The sequence below is a fragment of the Trematomus bernacchii genome, unplaced genomic scaffold, assembly GCF_902827165.1.
Source record: "Trematomus bernacchii unplaced genomic scaffold, fTreBer1.1, whole genome shotgun sequence".
Classification (NCBI taxonomy): domain Eukaryota; kingdom Metazoa; phylum Chordata; class Actinopteri; order Perciformes; family Nototheniidae; genus Trematomus; species Trematomus bernacchii.
Window position 1 is genome coordinate 1,669,091 of NW_022987342.1, and position 23,656 is coordinate 1,692,746.

General features: G+C 39.7%; 1 protein-coding gene and 1 pseudogene across 2 annotated transcripts; both read left to right on the forward strand.

The window, feature by feature from the left end:
• The first annotated feature begins 939 nt into the window (after positions 1 to 939).
• pi4k2b (phosphatidylinositol 4-kinase type 2 beta) lies at positions 940 to 18,066 on the forward strand. Of its 2 annotated transcripts, none has more exons than XM_034130689.1 (11): positions 940 to 1,493; positions 8,092 to 8,243; positions 8,775 to 8,855; positions 8,973 to 9,092; positions 9,780 to 9,872; positions 10,972 to 11,125; positions 11,968 to 12,038; positions 13,561 to 13,663; positions 15,311 to 15,444; positions 15,542 to 15,601; positions 16,843 to 18,066. In XM_034130689.1, exons 1-11 carry the CDS (start codon positions 1,136 to 1,138, stop codon positions 17,014 to 17,016), a joined length of 1,500 nt encoding a protein of 499 aa, XP_033986580.1. In that variant the 5' UTR covers positions 940 to 1,135; the 3' UTR covers positions 17,017 to 18,066. The 2 variants fall into 2 exon arrangements, with proteins under 2 accessions (XP_033986580.1, XP_033986574.1); XM_034130683.1 differs by having other exon boundaries at positions 941 to 1,493; positions 9,780 to 9,911.
• Positions 18,067 to 22,274: 4,208 nt separating this feature from the next.
• Positions 22,275 to 23,656, forward strand: part of LOC117481160 — a 4,838-nt pseudogene continuing 3,456 nt past the window's right edge.

Sequence of the window (23,656 nt, forward strand, 5' to 3'; positions counted from 1 at the left end):
CTGAGGGTTAAAGGGAGAGTGAAGTGTGCTGGGTAATTGACTGGCACTGGGAGGACCGAAGGAAAAGTAAGAGTCAAAGTGAAAGGACTAAAAGAGAGAGGCAGGTATAGCAGGGGGGCAACACTGCATACGTGTGGAAAAGCAGGGTTTGTCACTTTGCAGTATTCAAAACATGGGTCCAAACTGAAATGTGGAAATTAATAGAATTGATCAATATAGTCCCATGTGGTGGCTGAACCAAGAAAATAATGCCAATTTGTGGTTCCAACCTTAAATTCGGAGAAAATTAAGAATAATGAAAAGATTATGAGGAAAAGAACAAATAAAAAAGTTTAATTTTAAATGAAGGAACAAAATAGTATACTTCTAAGCAAAAGTCACTTTGTGTGGGACTCTCACTTTGAACCTGTCTTCATTTGTGTATCACTGTCGACATCTAGTGAACATAAAAGTTACTGCAACATTTCAAAGGAAGGAAAGCTTTGAGGTGATTGAATGAACATCATTATCTATGCCTAAACTTGTTCGCAAAGTGCCTCCTTGAACATGTAGTAAGACCATTGAAAACGAATAATTTCCAGCACTTTATTGTTCATATTATTCAACATCCGTCTGCACTAAAACAGCATTTACTCAATTATATTCAATTACATTCTTTATAACAAACCATGTATGCATCCTGTTAAAAAAAAGCGTTCCAGCAGTTGAATAAAACATGTTTGTCCTTTTAAACAACATTTGCTATCAAGATTTTCAAATCTAACCTTATTCTTAACAAATCTCTGCATGTATAATTATTGTTCATTGCTTTGCTTCAAATGAGCTCTTAACAGGAAACAGTTTTTGCCTAACTGTTTCGGTAGTTCCGACTTCACGTTGAGCACTTGAAGGCAACCTTTGGCCAACGCTGTTCTTTGTGGGGCGCATGCGCAGTGTACCAACTAGGAAGCGGCGCAGACTGTTCTTGAAGGATTATGTGGACATATCATCGGTGAGCGAGGACTGCTGTTTTTGGATATTTATTTAAGGTTTATATACTCGCGGAAAGAAGGGAGTCTCTTTAAAATGGACGGCTGACAGCTGAAAGGGAAGCCAGTGTAATTAAATGTACATTTATTGTATGTATTGAGCAACAATGATGTCAGAATGCGACCCGACAGAGACAGAGACCAACGAGTCCTTGCTGCTTGACAGCGGGGACGCAGCGGTGCCTGTTTCAGAGTGTAACTTTCACTCCTCAGACCCCCCGAAGGTGTTATTTGACAGGAATGGGATAGGCTTGGGACATGCGGCGAACCCCGGAGCCGCGGTTCGTATTACGGACTCTTGTGAGAGCTTCTTAACCGAGCTGGAGACCGACGGCTCCGGCGAAGAGGCGCTGCTGTTACCGTGCCTAGCAGGAAGCTCGTCTTCCCCGCGGAGTGTACGACAGAAGCGGAGCAGGCGGGACAGACACAGCTCGTCGTCGGATAAAGAGAACCTGGCCTCCCCAGGTAAATGTTTGGATCAACGCCTTGGATACCTGACAGGAAGTACACACATAGACATTTAAGTTAGGTCAGGGAACACATGCTCGATGATAAGGAGAACAGGTTTTTGCCGCATATGGTTCAACGCAAAATGATACTGTGGTGTGCAGTGAATGCGACGTGGTTAAAACGTTGTGATGTCATACAAGCCTATTGGGAAGTGTTAACCATTTAACTTAGAACTGGGCAATATATCGATATTATATCGATATCGTTATATGAGACTCAGATATTGTCTTACACTTTGGATATATATCCCATATGTCACGAGTCTTTTTATTGGTCTTAAAGGCTGCATTTCAGTAAAGTTATACTCTTATGAACTAACCCAACTGTTCTAGTTGTTCTTTCATTTGCTTTGCCAACGGTGTCATTCAATCCTCATATTGGATTTATTTGCTCATATAAACTAATCAAAATGTATGGAAATGCTTTTGTGTAAATATTTGTCTCAAATCAATAAGTTAACCATACAATATCTACATTGAGGTATTTGATCATAACTACTGTTATATTTACATTTCTTCATATCACTGAGCCCTAATTTAACTGTGGCCCTTCGCTGAGGCCCTTGGAGGATCTACTTGGGCCTGTTTTGGCCAGAACCAAAGTTGGTGATGGATAGGAATTAAGGTGTTAACTTGTTGACCCAGGACATTTGATAAGTACCGCATTTCTGAGCAAACAATATACCTCTGTGAATGTTGTTATAACTACCCATACATTACACTGAAGGCATTAGGCTTGTGCACTTTGCACAGAGTTGGATTCTGTACCCTGTTTGTCTACCCAGTGTTTGTGTTTCCACTCAGCTGATGTATCAGCAGCTGTTATCTTCCCTGTTGGGTGATATGAGCTGGCACTATCACCTGGTGACCCAACACTACATAGAAGTCCAGCCACGAGTGCAGTTTACAGTGTCCTCCCTGTAAACTCCCTAAAATCCGACTTATAATTGTATGATAATTCTCTGTGTTAACACAAAGCCAGTTCAAGCCGGTGTTAAGGCTTTTATTATGCATATTTCTTCCTCAGAACAGAACATATTTTCTTGCCTGTGTATCGTCTGTTTTCAGCCTTAGATATTTGCAGCACTATTTGTTTTGGACTATAAAAAGAAACAAAGGTGGTATAGCAGAAAACAAAGGCTAGGTGATTCAGTCACCATGGAAGCGGCACATATTCGGACTTAACTACTAATTGGACTCAACACCCCTCCCCCTCATACCACCCACCTTTGTTTCATCTTGCAAGACAATTTTTAGGCATTTGTTTCCTTTTACATTATCTTCTATTGCTTTCTCTCTGCTGAGATCTACTGTGCTCTATCGGGGCCAGATATCTAGGCCAGAGTTAGACACACAGAGACTGGTGTAAGTGTCTCGTTTCTTCTGACCTTTTTAGAATAATATTCTTCTGGTGTAGAATTGCAGTTTTTATTCAGTGCATTAAAACGCACAGTCCCGAAAGAAGCTGTACTGTGTCGCAAAATGTCACTCAAAGTCCCTTTGCACATTTTGGCAGTTAAATTTGATCACACATGACCCTAAACCATGCGAGTCCATCCAGCTAAGATTTGCATTGTATCTGCCAAACAGCATTCAGCTCACCTGTTTCTACTGTCTTCTTATAACAGCACCCATTGTCCAGGAGCACGCATTGCAACGTAACTATCTTATTTAGTAATCCATTTAATCTTGATTGACACATTTGCATATATTGAAACTTTTAATCCTGTCAAAGTCTGAGCATAGGATTTCAATGCAAGCACTAATGAATTATGAATTCAAGCTTGTACTGCAGTTGCGTGTTAAGTTCTCATATTAGCAGTGACCCTGTTCAGAGTGCATTGATGCGACATGCCACACACTGTTTGCTCTGCAGGTCTCTGGAGCTCTGAGCCAGCTGTACTCCAGCTGTGAAAAAGCTCAGCGAATCCCATTAACTGACCAAGGGCTCTGAAGGACAGACATTAAATATGCATAAGGCCTTTGTGCAAGCACACACACACAAACGGGCAAACACTTTTGAAGTCCTGTACAGATGATGAGGAGGGGATTTGGGACAGAGGAAGTGTGCATGTGTATTCACTCCAGCTTTCTGTGGGGTGAATATAACAAGATGGGAGAGATTCCATCCCGCCTCCCGCCTCCTGCCTTCTGCCTCCTGCCTCGTACACAATGACAATATCATCATAGACTTTCAACATCAGTACAGGCACACATCCATCATCAGCTGAATAAACACTCTGGATCCATTGTTGGAAATGAAATGACGAAGATAAAATATTGTGACAGCTAAGCTCCGTCTTACACACACAAAGTAAATGGTGCTGTAAATCAGATGCACCCGTTGTACTTTATCACAATCTATCTCTAGGTCTGTGTTGACACGCACCATGTTATTTCCGTATTAAAGTCAAGAAGAGGTTGTTTCAACAGCAATCAGTTTCCCCACCAAAAATATACTTCCACAGCCACACTTCCTGTAGCACTTACTAGTAATTAAAATGTGAACATTGTACATCCGGCTTCAGGGGGTTTGCTGCGGACTGCATAGTGGCTTTACTCACAGAAACAACCTGTCTCATACTGGAACACTATAATGTGAAGAGGCCCTATTGTGCTTTTGGGGGGTTTCCCTTTCCTGTTGTGTATTATTATATAGGTGTTTGTTCATTGTAAATTGGACTGCTTTTGTTTAATTGCGTAGCATAATTACATCACTATGTAACACTCGCGATTCTATTGGCTAGCGCTCCAACACATTGTACGTGATAGGCTAAAGGGCGGGACATCTCTAAGGCTCTCATTTCAGACCGAAGAGTAAAAAAATATCAATTTTAACTGAAAATGAGACTTATTATGTCCTCTTTAACGTACTCAGCATTGTGTGAATAGATCCATGAATGCTGTTTAAAGGTGGGGTAGGTAAGTTTGAGAAACCGGCTCGAGATACACTTTTTGTTATATTCCATGGAATGCTCTTAACATCCCGATAGCAATGAATATCTTAAGTGCTTTGACAAAAATCCATACAAAAATGTCATCTGTGGAAGCCGTAATACTGTAAAAAGCACAACCAATCATTTTAGCCGGCCCGGCTAAAATAACTGGATGGCCTACCTGCCTGTCAGCCTTCCATCTGTGCACAGACTTATCTCGTGCCCTCATTGGTCATGTGCACGTTCCTGTGTGTTGGAGGAGGGGCTCTATAAGGAAGTGGCAGATTTTCTCCGGTTGTGTATTTTCAAATTCTAGCACACTCGAGCTGGTTTCTCCAAAATTACCTACTCCACCTTTAAGTGTGTGTGTCAGTTAATATACTATACATATATTTAACTATATAGTTGACTTGAATGGAAATTGGATTGATCAGCAGGACAGCATACAGACAATTCACTGTAAGATGATGTTGTGACCTGCTAGTGAAGTATTATTACAAATCCTATACTTTCAGGCTCCCCCTTATAGTATAAACTAGGCTTAAAAAGAGCCGAATGGAGCACAACATTCAAGCAAAGCTTCACTTCTAAAACATTATTTTGGTGGCCCATGGAATTGTATTTAAAATGCAAAGACCTTGAAAACATAAAAAATGCATTGGTGTGTGGATTTAAAAAAGAGAGAGATGTCTGTGATGATTCCCAGGCTGGTGGATGGTAATGAACTTTACATGTATATTTTCAGAGTGAACCTGTTGACATTTTAAATGTATTTAGTAAGGTATAAGTCAGCCACATGGCTACCAGAGTACTGTTTTTTATTATAGGTTGTATTTAGGTTTTATTAAGCTCCCTAATTCAGGGCACAACACAAACGTTTAGATGTGGTTGCGGGACTGGCCAAGAAAAAAAAAGTGGTTTTATCTGATTCTTTACAGTATTTGTATCCTAAATTAACATTTCCACTCTTAAATCCAGGTATACAAAATACTAGTAATGCTTCGTCCCTACATTTTTTAAAACAGCAATATTTAAATGTCCAAATGTACAAAACATATTTATTTTGGGATGTGAGTTTTGCTCTCTGTTTTCACCATTATGTTTTATATGTTAACGAGTGGTTGCCAATGATGGTAAGCAAAGGCCAATAACTGGTTGCCAATTTCCCAAAATGGTTGCCAATGGCAACCTGGCAACCATTGCTGTAAATCCCTGCTCTGATTTAATTTTTGCATATCAACATCCTTCTGTTCTTCCTTCTTTTTAATTTCCTTCTCTCTCAGTCCCACCTTCATGTGAATTGGCTTCAAAGGCATCTTTGTTTCTCCTTATCTCTCTGTGACAAATGGCATGTTAACTGTCCCTTTGTCCTTCCTCCGTCCCCCCCGTCCCTGTGTCTGTCCCTTCATCTCTCCCTGCATCCCACTGTGACGTTACTGTGACTGATACAGAGCATATGGAGCCTTCTGTCAGCTGACTGTTCTCCTGTGTGAAGAAGCAGAACAGTCTTGAACGTGTCATGTCATATGATTGGGCCTCCATCAAAGAAATAATTAGCACCCAATACCCATCAGAGAGCAGTCTCATGCAGAGAGCTCTATCAGATCTGCAAGGCAAAAGAAAATCCAACTTCTGACGAGTCGATCAATCAGCTCTCAAATGCTGGGTTTATATTCATGTAGCACAGAGTGTTAACATTAGAGAAACGGTGTCACCGTGTTAACGTCAATGCTAACTTATATTTAGAACGCTGAATATGTTTTGGAGCTGTGTAAATATAGAAAGTTGGCAAAATAAGATATTACATAATACATTACACAGCGGCTGCTTATGAAACAGGAAGTGTGTCATACCTCTGGCACCACTTTTAACGTGCTATCTTTGGTTATCGATGAGAAACAGTTGATAGAAAATATTGACACATATGTTGGCTTACAAGCATATTGAAATTTGCATTATTTGATTAAAATTGTTATGGTTTTCGACAATTCAACATCTTGTATAGGGCTGCAATAAAGAAATGGTTTAATCGATTCGTTTTTTCGGTCAATAGAATAGAATTGGGAGGGATGAAACCTTCTTTAATGGTCACACATGCAGAGCACACAGCACACAGTGACATTTGTTCTCTGCTTTTAACCCATCCTAGTACCAGGAGTCTGTACGCATTTCCACCATGGCGCGGTTTAAGCGTGCCGTGTCGTGCCGGGCCCGTTTTTGGTTGCGTTTCCACTATGCCTAGTTCCGGCCCGGGGCCACTTTTTCACCTTTTTTCTGGCCCGACAAAATCGTGGTTCTATCGGGGCCAACAAACAGGGCTGAGTCGGGCTGAGTTTGCTAAACTTGTAATACACGTTTCAAAATGATGCCGAAGTAACAACATACTGATACCGGTTAGTAAAAACCATGAATTCATGCTTTGACAAGTCTGCAGACAGACGGCAGGCGAAAAACCTTTTAAAATGTGTGTTGTCTAAATGGAGATCGGCTAAGCTAACGCAGTATATGCTCCGACCGTCCAGACTCACAACAACGGCCTATACAGACATAAATAAAGCAGCGACTGTACTCGCCATGACACAGACAGTCTGTGGTTTGTACTTGTTTAACTTTTGTCTAGTTTCTGAACAGATATGAGGAGCTGTGAGCTTGAGTGCTAACAGCTAACGGCTGATGTTGGTTTTCTGGGGTGCTCATTGAAGATGACGTCACGGCTCCGCCTACACTGCGTTACTATAGTTACTGCCCCAGCTACTAAACTGTAATGGAAGGGCAGCCTTAAAGTGAGCCCGGCCTAACAAGGCCTAACAAAACCGTACTAAGTCGAGCGAGGCCTGCGGTGGAAATGCGCCATAGTACTAGGAGCAGTGGGCAGCTATTGTACAGCATCCGGGGAGTGAGGGGGGAAGGGGGGTGTCCGGTGCCTTGCTCAAGTGCACCACGGCAGGGCAGGAGGTGAACTGGGACCTCTCCAAGTAGCAGTCCACACTCCATATTTTAGGTCTGGTTGGGGACTTGAACCGGCGACCCTACAGCTCCCAGTCCAAGCCCCTACTGACTGAGCCACTGCCGGTCAATAGCAGTGATGATCAATGTTTTCCAAAAGCTCTTGTTGTCCAGAACCTGGTAGTATATGAAAATGAATACTTTTTCTTCTTAAAAAAATACAAAAAGTTGTGGACTAATTTAATTGTTGACAACTAATCGATTCATATTTGGAAGTAGCATTTTGTCATGCAGAAGATCGATTATACGTCACATTTGTTAAAGAGATTTAAAAAAAACCTGTGTTGACTTTAAAGAGCTTTTTATATAGCAAATATAATCCTCTTTTTTCTTCTTTTACCAAAATGACCCATACATGTTTTTCTATATCATACATTTTTCATACATACACAGATTACAAAGTGATGTCCTTTTTGGAAATGGTGTCATTTTGATATGCTATGACACAGGTCACCATCAGTTAACCACACTTAATTACCAACAATTTAACTGCATGGCATTTATCCCACCATGCATTTTGGAAGATGATTACCAATGATCATTTTGTTGGTACTTTAAGAAAAACTATTGCGTAAATATGAATATCAATCTAATCTTTTTTTCTTCTTCTAGGTTGCAGCAGTGGAGACTTCAACCATTTCCCAGAGGATCCCGAGTTTGCAGATATTATCCAAAGGGCGGAACAAGCTATCGAGAATGGAGTCTTTCCAGAGAGGATTTCCCAGGGTTCCAGTGGGAGCTACTTTGTCAAAGACCCGAAAGGGGTGAGGAGAGGACAGAGGAATCACACTGATATATGAGAAGGGGAGAAGAGGAAGGATCATGCCGCATGGACTAATAATAGCTTTAAAATGTATTTTAATATTACCAATAATTTAAGAAAGAAATTCCCTCCTTTTAGATTTAGCGAACCAGTAGAAATGATAGCTTGCAATCAAAGATGCTAGCTTTTAGCAATTAGCTTACTGGGTTTCTGAGCTGATTAGTAAAGTTAAAAGGAGGACTCCACATAGGACACTTGCTGAATAATGCAACCAGCGAAGCTTGCATTGATGGCTCACGTTTGACATACATGCCTAGCATCACATTAACAAGTTTAACATCCATTACAGGGAACATTTATTGATCTGAAGCTTGTTAGCATCATCTCTGTCACTTGACATTTGTTGCTTATGGCTTAAAATGTCTTGCCCTGTGGTTTCTGTAATGACCACAACATGTTCTGCCATGAGCCAAATGTGGGCAACACGTTTTTGATATGTAATACTGTGTATCCTTCTTAATTTCTTCTACAGAAAGTCATTGGTGTTTTCAAACCAAAGTCGGAGGAACCTTACGGTCACCTTAACCCAAAATGGACCAAATATTTTCACAAGGTACATTGTGTCACGTGTTATCCGGGTGTAAACAATCTAAAGGAGTTCAGTAGACATGTTACACCACGTTTTTCTCCAAGTGTCTTTATTTGCCTCTCTCTCCTCCGCTCTCACTAGCTGTGCTGTCCGTGTTGTTTCGGCCGAGGCTGCTTGTTGCCTAACCAGGGTTACCTCTCAGAGGCTGCTGCGTCGCTGGTTGATACGAAACTCGGCCTTGGAGTGGTGCCAAAAACCAAGGTTTGGGCTCTTTCTTAAGATTTGTTATTTGCGCCATGCCATTTTAGATTGACTGAACTGTAACAGGGTTCATACAGAGTCTTGAAAGCAAGTTATTAACAGTTATCTTGCTTCAAATATACCCCTTGGAAAGTGCATTTTCATTTAGTCTGGTGGCTCTTTAACACATTCAATCGTTCAACCCGAAAATATTGTATTATTTGAAATGAAACAATCCGGTTGTCCTATGTGTTTGTCTTCTCCTGGCGTCTCACACCAGCTGCTGGAGCTAGTTTGACTGACATGGGAGTTTTTCTGTTCTGCAGCAAACATGTAAACAGTTTTTTATATGATTTATAGACTGTCTATTATTTCACACCATTAAAGCTTTTTTGTGTTTACTTGTTATTGCTTTGATAAGTGCTGCAGGTAAAAAAAACAAAGTGACAATGCACATTGATTGCTCTTGATATGTGATAATAAAGTCTTCCAGAGCCTGGACATTTGTTTGGTTTTGATCAATAAAAATGCCTCACAAGCTACAAAACCTGTGGAAATGCATTCAGAGAGAATAATCAGTTAACACTTGAATGCAACAGTATGTAACGGTGAGAATGTTCTCTCTTCTTGGCTGTAGGAGCAACTAGACAGCAGTAGTCACAAGGTCCAACTCCTCCAGCGCTAACTGAGCGTGTTCCTTTTCATCAGGTGGTGTATCTGGCCAGTGAGACATTCCACTACAGCGCCATCGACAGAGCCAAATCCAGAGGGAAGAAGTACGCCTTAGAGAAAGTCCCCAAGGTGGGGCGACGCTTCCACAGAGTGGGCCTGCCCCCTAAGGTAACAGAGAGTGGTAACCCAGAGTGGCTAATGTCACCACCTTCAAGCTGCTTTCTGCAAGCAATCACTGAACAACAGAGACTGAAGTGTAGTAAACCTCTTCTGGTTTCCTTCCCATTTGTCCTGTTATTGCCACTGCTTGCCGTGTATCATGCTTGCAGTACAAGACCAAACAAATGATATCTTGCAAAAGGATATAGCTATAAGAGTGATAACTAGATTTTTAGCCCAGAATCACTCTAGTGTTGTAATCATCTGGACTTTGAAGAGACATTTCAGTGAACTGTGCCTACCACATTCTGATTTGGATAAGGTGAATATTTATTTAGTTATTCTTATAGATTAATGTTTTTTTTCTTGCAAATTTACCATTTTATTCTTTGAGAATTTCCAAGTTTTAGTCCGCATTTCTTTCTTTTTAATCTGCAATGGGCTTAGTATCAAATTGTAATATTTATAACACATACTAACCTCTTTTTTTGTACACGTTTAAACAGTTTCCTTATTGTCCTAATGTTTTGTTTTACACACCAGTGGTCTGCTGCCTTGTCATAATGCAGTTAAAGGGTTGTGGGCTCAGAATAGCTGCAGTCCTGTCAGAGGACAGTAAAAGGATCGTGTCACACTCTCTGTTACCTCAAAAGACAGGTTTATTTAGACAAATAGGCCATAGGAATCATAAATGTCATCTTCACTTGAAATTGTGTTATTTTTCCAGAAAGTGATTGTGTATTTTTATCTCCTTTGTAGTGTGCTGAACACCAATTCTAGCATTTCTTCAGAAACCTGAATAACAACGTTGTGTAGCTTCCTGTTTTTCCTCTGAGACAGCCTTGTTGATGATCTGTAGCATTTCTCATGTTAGATGTTGACTTAAAGAATGTGTTCAGGAAGTAGATTGAGGAAGTTGGCCTCATTTTTAAGTGTCATAAACGACTGGCATTTCAACTCATCACAACTATACCCTGTTAAGTCAACCTCCCAGCACATAATGAACATATACAGAAGCTGTTATGTTCTGTGTTTAATTTCTAATATTGGGATGTTTGTTTGTTTTCAGATGGGCTCGTTCCAGCTGTTTGTGGGGGGTCACCGTGAAGCGGACTTCTGGCTGCGGCGCTTTGAAGCAGAGCCTCTGCCAGAGAACATCAGGAAGCAGCTGCACTCGCAGTTTGAACGGCTGGTGGTGTTAGACTACGTCATCAGAAACACAGGTGCGGGCGTGTCTGTGTTGACATTTAAACACAACGTTTACTAAACTTAACCCTTGAGCTTAACTTAAAAAAACCGATGTCTTTAAAGAAAAAAAAGTCCTCTATATATTAGCTATAAGTTCCACTTGCAGTGAGTTGCCACTTTTTGACATAATGCCACTGTTGTTATTGATGATAAAATGCTAGGGGCATATTTCTTTCACAATTTGGGATATGTGGATTTGCAACAATATTAATTTGATTACTTTGACAATTGTCAAAAACTACACTTTGGATCCAGTATTCTAAATTGACTGGCTGCTATAATAAATGCATGATTTTATGCTGTAATGTCCATGCAGATATATTTGGTCTTTAATGGTCTGTAATTTGGTTCACTTTATTTTACCTTCCATAATGAAAAGATAACATACATCTTTGCCACAACGCATTAAATAAACCAAATTGATAAATAGGGAAAAAGCCACAAATTGCCAAAATGTTCCTAGTGAGGCATTAGGGTAAACTCAATGTTGCATAACCAGTCCATTCCTATTTCCTGTTCCAGTCTATTTCTATTGTCTCGTTTTGCTCATTTGAATATGTTACTTAAGATGAATTTTTTACTTTCTAGCCATTTACAGTCATTCTCTTTGGGTTCTTTAACAGTACGTAATCACTTGTTGACATTTTCAGAATCCTGGAAAGTTCTCTATTGTGTTACATTGAAATTGTACTCGTCATCTAAATGTCCATTCATTTTTAAGCCGTCTTATTGTTCTCTTTCACCCACCTACGTATGAAAACGTAATATTACTCTAGACTCCTTTTAAATCAAACTTTCTCTTTGTCTTTCTCCTCAGATCGAGGAAATGATAACTGGTTGATCAAGTATGAGAAGCCAGGAGAAGGAGCAAAAGGAGACGGACAAAAGGTGAGGTTAAACCAAAACATACTAAGGGTGTGTTTAGACAAATTCTCACTCTGCTGCATGCAATTGAACGGCTGGAATGCTGATAGATTTTCATCGTGAGACACTGGTTACATGGCACCCTGTCACTCATTCACAGGCAGGGGAACACAGGGGCCCACATAGACAAACAAAAGCTTAGATATAACAGGTCTGGAACAAACCAGAGCCCCTGTGACTGGCTACAGTAACCACAACCAGAGCGTTTCATTAGCACCCACTGCAAGGCAAATGGCAGACTTGACTCCTCTTCAGCGTTAGACAAATAATGGCAAACTAATTATTATTTTTTTTTTTTCATTTAATCGTTTATTTGACGAGGGACAGTGCACATTGATGAACATTTAAAACAAATAATGCTTTAAAAACGTAAAAATGCCGGATTTGAGCTTTGAGCTAGTTTCCATCCGTAGTCCCTCACATACAACATTTAAGAACATGACATTTATATACATAGCAAAATAAATACATGATATGCAGAAAGAGCATGAGCAGCAAACACACGGCAGTACAATGTAGCAGCTAACGGATCCCATTGAGAATTGAGTATTCTCAGAAGTATTGAGTGTACTTTGAAAAAACACCCGTAACAGCAACTTCACTGTGGCGCAGTATGCATCAAGAAGTGATTTTCAATAATAACAGTACATCAAACATGTATTGGGTCTTGAATGAATGAATAATCTTTATTTACATGCTGTTTTTACAGCACAGCCATCACTAAGACCATTTGAAAGAAACCCTTAATCAGGAAATGTTGTAAAGTAACAGGCCTGTGTCACAACAGGGACATGAATGCTAATCCTCAGCTTTACTATTTCATTCTGTAGGCTATATAGGGCATGGGATTATACACAGGTTCCACCTTAAATCTTTGTCTTTTTGTCAAAAAAAGAATGCATTTATGTTTCTAGTAAAATAATACATTTGTAGTACAATCATTGTGTACTACTGATAAACCTTATTGAAGGTGTCAATGAATACATAATGAATATATCCAATGGCCAGGACCAGATAGTGCCTTTTTCTGAGCACTTATTTTTTCAATTTCTGTCTTGAATTCAATGCAAACAGAGCGCATGCCGTCATGAGTAAAAGGCGCTGAATCCACCATTCTTTCTGAGCGCTCTGCCTTTTGATTCCGTTACATACGTTCTGATCAGTTTGGATTTGGTATGATTTAAAATTAAAAAAAGCAATTTATAGACTTTGTGGGCTTAAACCAACAGCTTTGTTTTGGCTAAAATGTGTCTCACAACCCTTGGCTTGCTCCTCCTCATCCTCGTGTGGAGCCCTGCCAGAGCCCTGTCTGACTCATTATCAATCAATATGTGACATGGGATGATGAATGAGCAAAGGTTGTCATCTATCTGTGGCAATTAATCAGGCCTCTGGACTGTGATCAATGACGTGTCTGATCATGAATCATTAATCTCTCAGAGAGTTGTTGGTAACAATTTCTCTGATCCCCCCCCTCTCTCTGTAGGATGCAGATTGGTCAGAGAATACTTCTGACTCGTGCATGAAGATCGCAGCGATTGACAACGGCCTGGCTTTCCCCTTTAAACACCCGGACGAGTGGAGAGCCTGTACGTTGATCTGTTTCCTCCAATCAGATCTCTTCTTTCATGTCCTGTCAACAACTGTCCTTCCTGATAACGGTGGAAACAGCAGTTATTGACTTCCATGATGAATTCATTACTTTTGTCATTAAATCTATAGGATGACAATTCCATCACAACTACAGGGCACAGCATCTGAAAATATGTATTTAAATTACAATGATGCATAACCATTTCATAATAATAGTGTTAGAATTAATGGTTTTAATTTTGAAATATAATTTGTAGCTGTTTGTTATAGGAAAATAATAAGTCAGAGGAAAGGTTTTTGGGGAATATTGGGAAATACACTTATGCTTAAGCCAGCAGACAATTAGCTTAGCTTGGCATTGGCTTTTAGTTGACTGTCAGTCACGACACAACATCATAAAACAAAGACAATGTAAACCCTACAAATATGGACATTTGTGATTAGGGAAGGGTTTAACCAGTTAAACCCCACGCTAAAACGCAACATCTTGCAAGAAACAGCGTCTGAGGGCTTCTTAACATTTAATAAACTATGAATGTGTCATACTCACTTAACGGGAAGAAACTCAGCTTTCAGACAATATTAACCATGCTTAGCTAAACGAAACAAAAGGGTGATAACAAAGGCTCTGAATTAGCCCTGAGCGAAAAAATGCTAACGCAATTAGCACAGAACTCAAGGTAAAATACCCTTATTACTTATCAGATCTGCACAAACAAGATATCGCTTAGCAAGCTGAGATTCCACAGATTCCAGATATATAAGTATCATCACTGAGTGATCAGAACTCGCGACATGGGAAGCAAAGACAGACATCACACCACGTAGCATTACGGAGCAAACGCGGGAGTAATTCTTACCTATGCTGTGGTTCTGATCAAAAGTTGTGTTCAATGGCATTAAAACGATAAAAACGCTGCTGAAGGTTAATACATAGGTTAATCTAATGTGTCTGTGTCACTTTGAAATGATTACTGATAATCCATCTTCATATTTATGTCAATAACGGAGATTTCATATTAGCTGCTACCAGAGTGTATGACAGCTTCCGGTTTTGGGCATTCTGGCTCCGCATCACTCATTCACCAATGGGTAATGTTTAGATGGATTTTAGGAACTTCCCTCTCGATTCTATTGGCTCTAACGGTTCAAAAGAGGTGTCAATCATCAAAATCGACCGAGGGGGGACATAGATATGGAAAATGCACCCAAATGACCCCAGAAGTGGATTTATTTTCTAAATCTCTCTAAAAAGGTCAAATGTCACTTGTTTTGCATCAATCTTGATACAGGGTACTTATTATGTTATAGTTTGGATTCCTAAAGCTTTTAGTCTACTATCCCATCATTCAAGGGTAGTTTTCACTATAAGTAATTTTGTTTTGGACGGAAACTATCAATCTGAATTTACTTTAAAATAAAAAAATTCTATATTGATTCTGACTTTTCTACATCCAACTCACAGGTTTATCATTGCTTTGAGAAAAAAGATTATTAATTTACCCCTTTTTAGAAGTGAAGTTATAGTCAATTGTTCTGGGAATGTCATTTTCGAGCCTGTTTTTTTCAACTATGGGGTGGTTAAACGCTTGTTGCATGTTGTTAGAGCTCACAACTAAATCTACTGTTCCTCACCCAATCAGACCCCTTCCACTGGGCATGGCTCCCCCAGGCTAAGGTGGCCTTCTCCCAGGAGACCCGAGACCTGGTGCTGTCCCGCCTCTCTGACATGAACTTTGTCCAGGACCTCTGTGAGGACCTCTATGAGATGTTCAAGGTACAGACCACCTCACCTCTTCTCCTCCCTCTAACAGCTGTATACAAACAGCTGTCACAAGACTCCCGCTAACATGTGTCATCGTTGTTCCCTTCAGACGGATAAAGGCTTCGATAAAACCATGTTTGAGAGACAGATGTCTGTAATGAGGGGACAGGTGAGTTTCTTTTTTTTAAGTGGGATTTGTCTGTTTTCAAAAGCTTCTCTGCCTTCGTGTCCTGTATTTCGTTCTTTTTATATATATCCTTCCTGCTGTCCTTTCTCTCTTCTGTGCCCTACTTTCAGTCACTTTGGTTGTTTTTTAATGACTTCATTCCTAACCGCCTTGACCTATTTTCTCACCATCCACTCCTGTCTATTTCCATGCCTATCCTTGTGACAACTAAGCGTGTCATAGAAGTATCATAACATTGCTCAAGGCTCTTTTTTGATATTGTTCTTTTAGTGTACTTGTCATTTTCTGGTTACAATACATAATACATGTTTTATATTCCATTAAATTCACAAGCTACCCTGCAGTATACAAAGTCATTACAGCTAGCTGCACCTTTACCAGCTTCAGATCTGAGTACTTCTCCCACCTCTGGTCATGGAGCAAATGCTGTGCTTTTGAAAGGGTTAGTTCGGAATCACAAAGGTCACACAACAACACAAACAAGCTTATCATTGCAGCGGTAAGAAGCCAGTCTTTTGTTCTGCAAGGCCAAATGACTGTTTTTGTCAATGGAGTATTTTACGACTTCAGTTCCCTGTAGGAAAGGTCTCTCAGAGCAGAATAAAGTTGTGAAAATATAGCACTCAATCAATCAATTGAATACTTTAGGTGGGTCTTTCTGTTAGGTGGCCCTTTTCCAAACCATAAGTGGTCTGTAGATCATTGTCTGTAGATCAAGTTTCAAGGCTTTATTGTCATGTGCACATTAGCTACAGTGTAGATATGGCAATGAAACACTTCAGTCACAGGCTCCTCCAACAGTGCAACATGAATATATATATATATATATATATATATATATATATATATATATATATATATATATATATATATATATATATATATATATATATATATATATATATATATATATATATATATAGGATAGAACAAATAAAACAGATAAAATAGTGCAAGAGAATGTTTTGAAAAGCACACAACGAAATGTAAACAAACACCGAAATATAACGAAAAAACTGCAGATATGGAGAAGAGCCAAAGACACGGCAGCCATCATCACCGTCGCCATTTTTTATGCTTCATATAACAGTGTTTATGGATCAGTACCTCATCAAGCCCCCTCTCAACTATCCCTTTAACTTCACATACTCTCAAAATCAACCAATGCAACAATGAAAACTGCTTTCTGTATGTCATACATGACCACCCCTGTTTATCACCAGGTGTTGAACCTGACCCAGGCGCTGAAGGACGGGAAGAGCCCCATCCAGCTGGTGCAGATGCCGCGGGTGGTGGTGGAGCGCAGCCGCTCGGGGGGGCAGGGACGCGTGGTCACCTTCGGCAACGCCTTCACACAAACCTTCCACTGCAAGCGGCCCTTTTTCTCCTCTTGGTAGAGGGGGGGGGAGGGCAGCGGAGGGAAGACTTTTGCTACAGCTCTTTATTTTTCTTTCCTGAAGGGAGGAAGAAGAATATGGCACTCATATTTTGGGTGGTAGGAAGTAAGATGGAGACACATTCCTCAAATTGTGAAGAGGCACACCAGTGTCTGCAAAAGACCTTGGGGCTGTTTGTTGTTACCATGGTGACTTGATTGGATAATCGGATTTTCCACACAGGTGGGCTTTGTTTATTGTTAGCAGGCAGAAAGATTATTTTTTGTACCCACCTAAAGTACCTACGGAAGTCTTTTGCAAGGTCTCTCAGTGGGCTAATGGCCAAAGAAGAAGTACTTGACAGATTTGTGGTTCAGTATGTTTGGGGATCGAAAGTGATTTTTTTAGAATTTGGAACAGTTTGTTCCTGGTATGGGATAAACACCCAAACTGTTTGCTTTGCCTTGTAGGATTACTTAATAAAATATAGATACACTTGCACTGCTGGAAGTGTTTGACTTGTTCAGCAGCACTGGGTCAAAGCGCTGTTTTTACCCAGTGTTAGTTTTTCAAATCTGCATCTAACGCAAACCTAGTGTCTTCAACTCTCACTACTGCCAAAATCTGTGTGTGGACGGAGTATTTAAAAGCCTCAAGAAAATGAATATCGTTGAAACTTGAATATAGACTTTGGGGAAGGAGGACTTAGTAAAAAAACAACATTGCTTGAATGTAATCTGTTTACGTTTTCTATATAGATTATTGCTCCTGAACATTTCAATACGAGTGAATGCTGTCAAAAATATACTTTTTTTTTCTTTTTCGTAAAAATGAATGTATTTGTTGTTTGACATATATTTAATTGCTCCTTATAAGGCGCAGCACCTCTTTCCTGCCCTTTATGATACGTTATATGAAGAGAAGAAACTAAACAGAGGACAATATTTCCAACATGCTCGAGGCTGTTGTGATTTCTTATGTATGCATCTTGAAATTTCTTTTCCAACTCAATGATTGTATAAGAAAAGTGGTATATTTAACAGGTGAAAAATAAAAATGTGGGGAATTTGAGTCTTGTGTGACGTCTTAAAACATTGTCGACCAAGGTGTGTTCAGCAAAGACAGTTTCCACTCCCACGCCAGGAGCATTGAACCTTAATGATTAATGATGACGGGAGTATTAGCTCAAAGTGAGCTATTAATAACTCCAATGCAAACCAACCAGACTGTTCCCTTTATTATTACAGTTAAATCAATGACCTTGTGGACAATAATGTTACTAAAAACCTTCAACCGACACCATCAAATTGTAGCTGTGACTTCGACAGTGATGGAAGAAGTATTCAGATCATTTCCTGAAGTAAAAGTACTGATACCACACTTAGGGGGGGGGGGAAAAGGAGGGAAATGTTTACAAGAAAAACAACTAAGAAAATGACTAATCAAATATATACAGTATATCAGACTTTAAAGTGGAAGAGCATTACAAAAAGTCCCAGATTTAAAACCTAAAGTAGGAGTATGGACCTATTATCTACAAAATATAAAGAAGCATAACATTGAATTAAAATACTAGTTCTAAGTATTTAGGTCAATAAATTAAAGATCAGGTTGCAGGTTAGAACATTTTAATTTTAATGGAGGCATTGATGATCAAATGTCATCACCTGAGTACAAACACATTCATAATTTAACCGCTGTCAATTAAATGTATATAAATATATGAAACACGTGCACTAGCAAACATCCACATGCTCCCTCCCCAGTATGCCGGAAGTAGTTGAAAAGTGTCACCACACACTCATATGGACTGAGGCAAAGCATTTGGAGAAGAAATAAGATATGAAAACATATGTTACAATACGATTAGTGTGTGTTTCAGAAGTACAAAAAAAGAAAGAGCACACGTGGCTTAATACTGCCACCATGTGGATAAAAAGGTGCATCTCTTAAAATTAAAAATGCAATATCACTACCACTCTCAAACTGACTAACACTTTCTCTAAAAACAATGACTAATCATGTTAAAAGCTGTTTTCCGATGCACACTGCATGTTTACATCAGTCATATTTTAAGCAAATGGCTCATGCACTTGTATATCTTTGGGAATTTGTTTAGGCCTATCTATATTTTGATTTGTACTGCGACATAAGCAGCAATAAAATATATGAGAAGTGCTTGCCGCAAGGATACTAAAACAGTTAAACTGTAGTCTGCACTGAAAAAACTGAAATGCTCATTTTAATTAAATGTATTATCTCAACTAGTTTCACATAACTGTATTAGGTTAGTTGAAAGCAATAATATTAAAGGTGGGGTAGGTACATTTGAGAAACCGTTAAATCCATTAATAAATTTCATCTGTGGAAGCCGGACCAATCATTTTAGCCGGCCCGGCTAAAATAACTGGATGGCCTACCTGCCTGTCAGCCTTCCATCTGTGCACAAACTTATCTCGTGCCCTCATTGGTCATGTGCGCGTTCGTGTGTGTTGGAGGAGGGGCTCTGTAAGGAAGTGGCAGATTTTTACCGGTTGTGTATTTTCAAATTCTAGCGCACTCGAGCTGGTTTCTCCAAAATTACCTACCCCTACCTTTAAGTTGAACCTAATATTTTTTTCTAAACTTGATATTATAGCTTTCAACTAACCTAATACAGTTATGTAAACTCTGCTGACATCAAACATTTAATTCAAGTCAATGATTCAGATATTTCAGCATGTAAGGTATGGTACATTTATTTACATAGCACATTTCAGACGCAGAGGCAATTCAAAGTGCTTTAACACATCATTAACACATAATAATAAGACAACAGAGAGGAACACAATAAATAAACACAATAGAATAACAGATTCATAAAAACAATGCATTAATGAGATACAAAATAGTTTAAAAACGACATTGAAAAATACGGTAGGTAGTAAAACAAGTTAAAAGGCTTCTGGGTAAGCAGCTCTAAAAAGTAGTGTTTTTAGCCTCGACTTAAAAGAACTCAGCGTTGGTGAAGACCTCAGGTTTACTGGAATATTATTAAGTTCGATAGTTCTACTGTCCTTGGGGTTGTCAACATAAATGTTGAAGTCACCAACCATGAGTATACAGTCAAAATCTATGCAAATAATCGACAATAGTTCAGATAAATCATCACAAAATTGTGCAGAATATTTTGGTGGCCTGTAGATAGTTATAAACAGTGCTCGACAGAAGGAATTACATTGAACGGCTTGGTATTCAAAAGAGGGAAATGATTAGATTGATATTTTTCTTGCATTGAAAAGCATTATTAAATATAATAGCAACACCTCCTCCTTTTCTGTGTGCTCTGTATTCACCAAAAAAATGGTCTGTTTCAATGAGAACAGCCCCACTGTTGTTCTCGTCTAGCCAGGTTTCTGTTAAAAACATGAAGTTAAGGCTATAATTGTTAATTCAATCATTAATTAAAAGTGACTTGCCTGACAAGGACCTGACATTTAAAACAGCCAAGTGCACTACGTTCTCTTGAACTGAGTGGGGTGTTATGGGGACAGTTATCAGGTGTGCACTGTTTCTTGTACGTAGAGGGCAGGACGGGTACCTTTTGTTGATGCTTCTGAGCACAGGGATAGGGAGTTGTATAGGCTTTGAGTTCCCTGGCTCCTCATCATGTCCATCAGAGAAGAAGCATGGATAACCGGGTAAACAGTGTGTGAAACATCGTTATGAAGAGAAGGTTTTTTTGTGGGCCGCTGGGTTGCGTCAGTGAGCAGGATGGGGTGTGTCTGTTGCAGTGAAGAAGAGTTACTATCAGTGACCGGTGTTGTGTCCAGGTATGCTGCAGCAGATTGTCATGTGCGTTTGGCAGAGGAGCAGGGGCGGTTCTAGGGGGGGTCCAAAGTCAGTGTGTGACCCCCCCTGTGGCCCCCCTGAAAATGAAAAAAAAAATAAGTGATTAAACGATTTCTTGGCTGACAGAATTGGCGGAACTAACGATATTTGTAATTCTAGTCGGACCCATTAGAGAGAGCACACCTTTATCTATTTCATATAGTTGTACAAAATAAAGTAAGAAATCATTTCAATGTGTACTATCGGACAGTAAAAAAAACAAAAAACAGTTTAAAAGGGGAGTGATTAGTAAAATATGCATAAATAAAAAGAAAGAATGCTAACTAGGTAACATAAGATAAGAATAAACCAGTTTAAATGATTTGTTATTGGTTGTAATCATATTCTAAAGATGTTTGGATCATTGAAAAGTATACAGCTCCCTTTCATCTGAGTGTTGAGAGCTGTATCCATCAATTCATGTTCTGCTCAAAGTGCACCAGATTGATGCATTTCACTTCAACATTTAAAAAAACATCTTCCCGGGGGTGCATGCCCCCGGACCCCCCCTAGAGGAGGTGAGGTCCACCCACAAAAAAAGCAGGTTCAAATAATTAAATAACCTACATTGTCTTTTAGTAAACACTGAAAAGGGGTCCCACAGAACCAAACAGCACACAAAGGTTAAAGGTCAGCATTTAATAATGTTAAAATGTACTAAATATATACACTGCAAAAAACAAAAAAAAGAGGAGTAAAAGTAGCTCACGACTTGTTTTATTTTTTGCAAGTAGCTCTCATCCTAAAAAAGGTTGGAGACCCCTGCATTAGAGCGTAAAAACTGTAACTATAAGTATCTGAAATAAATATGTGTGATGAAACAAATACCAATAACTGTATTGCATTGTTTTCTTATGCGCAATTACTTCATACTGTCTTTGTCTTTTTCGTCCTGCATTTATTGGGCCCCCCTCAGAAAATAACTGGCCCCAGCCTGGCCCCCCCCCAGTCAAACTGGTCTAGAACCGCCACTGCAGAGGAGACAGCGTGAACAATTGATTCATGTACAATATTTCAGAGAAGAAGTATGTAGTTACATAAGAAGATCATAATAAAATAGAAGCATCAAACGTGTTTCTTAATTATGTCCAGTATTTGAGTACTCTCTGTACTGGAGGAATAGGCTGCTTTTATATGGTGTTGTGCGTTTTATTTCCACTGGATGGCGTGCATTATCAGCTACATGTAGTGAGTGGCCTCCAACTAAGTGATGTACAGTCACCAGGTTGTCAGAATATGCAGGCAGGCCCTGATGACTAATGTCCGGAGTAAAACTTCCAGAGAGCTGAGGACACGAGCCCAGTCGATCTGTGGAAGTAGCCATCGGGTCCAAACACAGAAAATCCTTAAGAAAGAGATATTAAACAATCCAAAAATATCCACCATAACTTTGTGTCAAGTCTATCACAATGCAGTTACTTTTACTCGTAGCTGCATTTCTCTTTACGCACGACTTCACCGGAGCTGTGCATCCAGAAAAGTGCGCGTCCCGCTGCGAGGTGAGCTCGTGTCCGAGCCCCAGCTGTCCGTCCGGCGGGTATGTCCCGGACAGATGTAACTGCTGCATGGTGTGCTCCCCCCGCGAAGGAGACCCCTGCGGCCGAAAGAGCGACCTGCCCTGCGGGGATGGCCTGGAGTGCAAGCTGCTCGCTGCGGGGAAGCGGCGAGGCTCCAAGGGGGTCTGCCGGTGTAAGATGGAGCATGAAGTGTGCGGGAGCGACGGGAAAACGTACGGGAATGTGTGTAAGACAAGAGTGGCCAGCCGCAAAGCTGAGCAGAAGGGGAGACCTGCAGTCAGCCAGGCGCATAAAGGACCCTGCGTACCCTCATCCACAGGTAGGACAGCTTGCAGTGCGCACATTTTGGGGGATGGGTAAATGATGATCATCCAAATGTATAAAACATCTTTAATTGAGTACATTTTTCTGTTGTGATATGTGCTTAAACGGCATTCTGATGGTTATTTTGCATAGCACACGCTGTGATAGTTATCAGTGCCAAATCAGTACAAAGAATGTTCGGTAAAGTTGGAAAGATATTGACAAATTCGGACTTGACGGATCTATTATTCGGAAACCAAACACCAACGACGTCTCCTAACATCTGTAGTAAGGTAAACAACACGCTAAAACCTAATTTTCATAAAACAACAAGCCAAACACGGTCCTATCATACAGCAAAGTGCTCCCAAACTCAATTCACACATAAGTGGTCTCCTATTGGTTGTACATAACATTTATTTTAAACATATTTTTTTCATACAGTTTTGGTGTGTTATTTGAAAAGGTCCCCTGCTATACAGTGCCACCAAAATCCCTTCACACATTAATGGTCTCCTGTTTGTTTTACCACCACAAAATCATTTATTTTTGCATATCTTTATGAATATTTATTGTGTAAAATATTCAAAACTTCACTACTATACAGTGCAGTGCTTTAAAAATAATTTCTCACATGATTTGTCTCCTTATCGTTGTACTACACAACAAGTTAGGGAAAACAATTCCTCGTGCATAGATTTGGTGAATGTTTCATGTGAAAAATATTAAATCCATTTAATATTTCTTCCTATTTATCTTCCATAGTGTATGTTTTACTAGATAGATAATAAATACTTTAGAATTTTAGTGGCATTGCCTGTCTCAAATTGTAATTTAATCCTACAGTAACTATCGGTTGTGTGTTTGTGTGTGTATTATTAATGGAGTTTGTTCTTCATGCCAGTACAGGTCGCTTCTCAATCCATCCCAGCAGCCCTCGGTACAAGTTCAACTTCATCGCTGACGTGGTG

What these genes read in the sequence shown, in the direction of transcription:
- pi4k2b (XM_034130683.1), top strand. Translation starts at nt 1,136, where the DNA reads ATGATGTCAGAATGCGACCCGACAGAGACAGAGACCAACGAGTCCTTG. An exon ending in GGACCAAATATTTTCACAAG is followed by an intron (nt 8,856 to 8,972) that starts GTACATTGTGTC and finishes CGCTCTCACTAG; the next exon opens with CTGTGCTGTCCGTGTTGTTT. An exon ending in CCCGGACGAGTGGAGAGCCT is followed by an intron (nt 13,664 to 15,310) that starts GTACGTTGATCT and finishes TCACCCAATCAG; the next exon opens with ACCCCTTCCACTGGGCATGG.